Here is a 3,301-nt window from a genome sequence, read left to right on the forward strand (position 1 = left end):
CAAGATGTTGGCTTTATGCATCATAAATGTTCTGCAACAAGTATATAAAACTTCCACCACTTTCGTCACAATAAGTCTAAACAAGCAAAACACATTGAGTGCACAAACTTTTATTACATATTTACAGTATAAATAGATCTAACTTTGTAAAACATATTAGGTTTTGACAGAAGAAAAAGTTTTGCATTGCAATAAATTAATGACCACGTTACAATTTACAAGTATTTACATAATAATGGTGATTTTGACCCTTGGTGCCTGCTGCCGAGCAGTGTGACAAAGGGCTCATGGCGGGGAGCAGAGCAGTCTCTGTGGGGTGGTGCTGGCACAAAGTTCTGTCAGATCATTAAGAGTCATTATACTTTGATTTTCTCCTTTAGGACATTTTTGAGGTAACTACAAATTGAAAATGTGCACATTGTTCAACCCGCTAACGATAAACATAAATCATGGCTAAGCGCAGGCGGCCTGTTTTACTCAGGGTAGATCGCCAAGGGCAATAAAGGCTGCTTCACCAGTAGCAAAATACGACCCACTACTTGTTACATACATAACAATATAATGTATAGTGACGTCGTAAGTATTCAAATATTATAGCCAATAATACTGCCAATAACAACCAATCAGATTCTAGCTACAATTTCAATAGTGCGGGTTTGAAAATGAAAGCTAAGATCTGATTGGTTGTTGCTTTTTAATTTATTTTCATCGATGGGTTTCATAAATGAGATAGGAAGAATTATTTTTGCTCCTCACAAGTCTTGAGATTTTGCACGGTCTCAGGTACACAGAGTTGTGGAGGGTGATAGTCACAGGACAGCAGGATGTTGTGCACTGTGCATGCTGAAACTATTGGCATGGGAATGCCCCAGTAGGTTGAGGTAATGCCTGTCCAGACTTTGCATTGGAGACAAGAAGCTAGTGTGTTGAGTCTGCTGTGGTGGTGTGCATGGGAGAGGCATGGTGGTTGGGCCAGAGAGATAATTCAGCGTGGGGCTCCTGGTTGTACTATGCCAAGAAAATGATCCACCTGGACTTTGCGAAAAAGTGGAGTCACCAGGACTTGGATAATCAGGTGGAGAAGAATGAAGTTGGCAAGACATGTCCACTTCCTGCAAAGAGCTAAATAGAGGCTCCGTGGTCAAATGGGCCTTAGACTGAAGGAAGGCAACAATTCGAGCATATTTGGTGTCTTTGGTTTCCATTCTTTCTACTGTGGTCAAGTAGTGGACCAGGTTTTTCATGCACTCATGATAACCATAATGGAAATAATTGGCGAATTCAGAGAGAAGGTCTGCTGGGAGGCAAAAGTAGAAATTAAATGTAGGACAGAGATGATGCAAAAGGACATATTCCTAAGGACAGATATGTATCAAGATATACTATTACAGTTTGGTATATACATGACAGAGAACATCTAGTCGCAACTCATCTAGAAAACGTTAGTAGCAGCACCAAACCTGCACTGTGTGAATAAGAGCTTACGACTAAGCAATGTATTATTGTGGGAGAGTTGTTATATGTGAACAATTATGGAAATATAATAGACAAGTAAAATGAAAAATTATTACTCATAAATGAAAAAAAACAAAACAATTCAACAAACAGATAAATAAATTCAGTTATCCTGAATACAAAAGCAGGTAATATCTCACCTTTATCTCTGCCTCTCGGGAAATCAGCAGCATGTAACGCCCTCAAGTACTGAACAGTCATTTCCAAAATTTCAGCCTTTTCCAGTTTGCCGGAATTCTGCAGATATGACATTAAGTTAGTTTATACACACATCATGAAAGGAAAATTCTGATAATGGCGCTGCCAGCTATAAAAATCACACCGCACAACAAAAATTGTGAAGACTGTTTTTTTTTTAAATCTCTCATCTGCAATAAACCCAATAGGAACACGTCTGATGGGTTTCCATGGATCAAAAGTGACCATTTATTATTGGGTGGGTGGGTTGAATTATTGTTGCCACCTTCAAATAGCATCTGTCAATGAATGACGTATGGAACACATGGGAGATATATGGGAATATGGGTGATAGACAGATATACATGAGATGGATAGACAGACAGATAGATAGACAGGGGGAGAGAGAGGGAGAGATTAGATAGATAGATAGATAGATAGATAGATAGATAGATAGATAGATAGATAGATAGATAGATAGATAGATAGATAGATAGATAGATAGATAGATAATGGCACACCAGCACTGGCACTCACCTGTTTGGCTAGAGCCATTGGCACAGTCTTTCCCAGTTCACTGAGGCAGCGGTTGATTCTGTCTCTTCTTCTTTTTTCTATCACTTTGTGGGACACCGGAGTCCTCTGGAAAGAAATAAATGACACGTACATTAGTTTCCCGTGTATGTGGCGCAGGTTGCGCGGCTGTCATTGCGCCAGGCTGGCACTGCACTTACTCTGCGCTCCTTTACTTTGGCAGATCCGTGGAGAGAGATCCTGGCAGGTGCCCCCATTAGCCCGATGTCCATGCTGCAGCGTGCGCCGGGTACTGTATCTCGTCTCCCATCCGGGCTGCTCTTATAAAGCGATCACTTATCAGCCCAGTGCATTCAGGGATTAGCGGCGCAGAGAATGGGGAGGGAGGGCTGATCGGCTGGGGGCTGCCAGGGAGGGGCGCAGCAATTTTGTTAATCCACGTGGCCCTTGAAGGACGAGTGATGAGGCGGGCAGAGGTGAGAGGGGCCCAGCACCTTACACTGAACGTCCTGGTGATGATAACACGAGAGCATGAAACTGCTGCCTGACCCTGTGCCAATGTCAAGTGGCAGCAGCAGAGGAGGATGTGCTGGCACCACGTATTGTCACCCATGGTATACAGGATATATCTCAGCACTGAAATGACTCACATAGAACTTTCTTATAACTGGTCTAGATTGGGGCTCCTGTGTCTCTGCTCCTCTCGCCTATGTTTTTTAATAATCACCTAAATACATTAGGAAATTACTTAACTGGCAATTCCACCATGAAGCGTTGTTAGTAGAATTGCTCCCTTCAGTGCTATAGTAAACCAAAAATCCAAATGTAGCGCTTTGGGGAACTTAAAATTCCCAAATTGTTGTCCTGCAAATACTTCAGACTACAGGCTGCTGTTTATATTCACCTCTGTCAACGGACACCTACAGACTGGTAAAATAACCTGTTCCATGTCATGCAACTATGGACCATTGGAAGTTTAGCATTAAGATATTGAACACAGGAGTTCCTTGGGCCCAGTAGAGAAAATGGTTCTGAGGGTCGAATCCCCCTTCTATACAGAACATGTGCACATCCC

The 3,301-nt window shown here is 42.1% G+C and overlaps 1 protein-coding gene across 1 annotated transcript; it reads right to left on the reverse strand.

The window, feature by feature from the left end:
• Nucleotides 1-208: 208 nt before the first annotated feature.
• On the reverse strand, nucleotides 209-2,529 carry HELT (helt bHLH transcription factor). Its single transcript, XM_075849638.1, has 4 exons — nucleotides 2,427-2,529; nucleotides 2,230-2,334; nucleotides 1,656-1,752; nucleotides 209-1,294 (listed from the first exon to the last, which is right to left on the reverse strand). The coding sequence occupies exons 1-4, from the start codon at nucleotides 2,496-2,498 to the stop codon at nucleotides 810-812; spliced, it is 759 nt and encodes a 252-aa protein (XP_075705753.1). The 5' UTR covers nucleotides 2,499-2,529; the 3' UTR covers nucleotides 209-809.
• Nucleotides 2,530-3,301: the final 772 nt, after the last annotated feature.

The sequence above is a fragment of the Rhinoderma darwinii genome, chromosome 1, assembly GCF_050947455.1.
Source record: "Rhinoderma darwinii isolate aRhiDar2 chromosome 1, aRhiDar2.hap1, whole genome shotgun sequence".
Classification (NCBI taxonomy): Eukaryota; Metazoa; Chordata; class Amphibia; order Anura; family Rhinodermatidae; genus Rhinoderma; species Rhinoderma darwinii.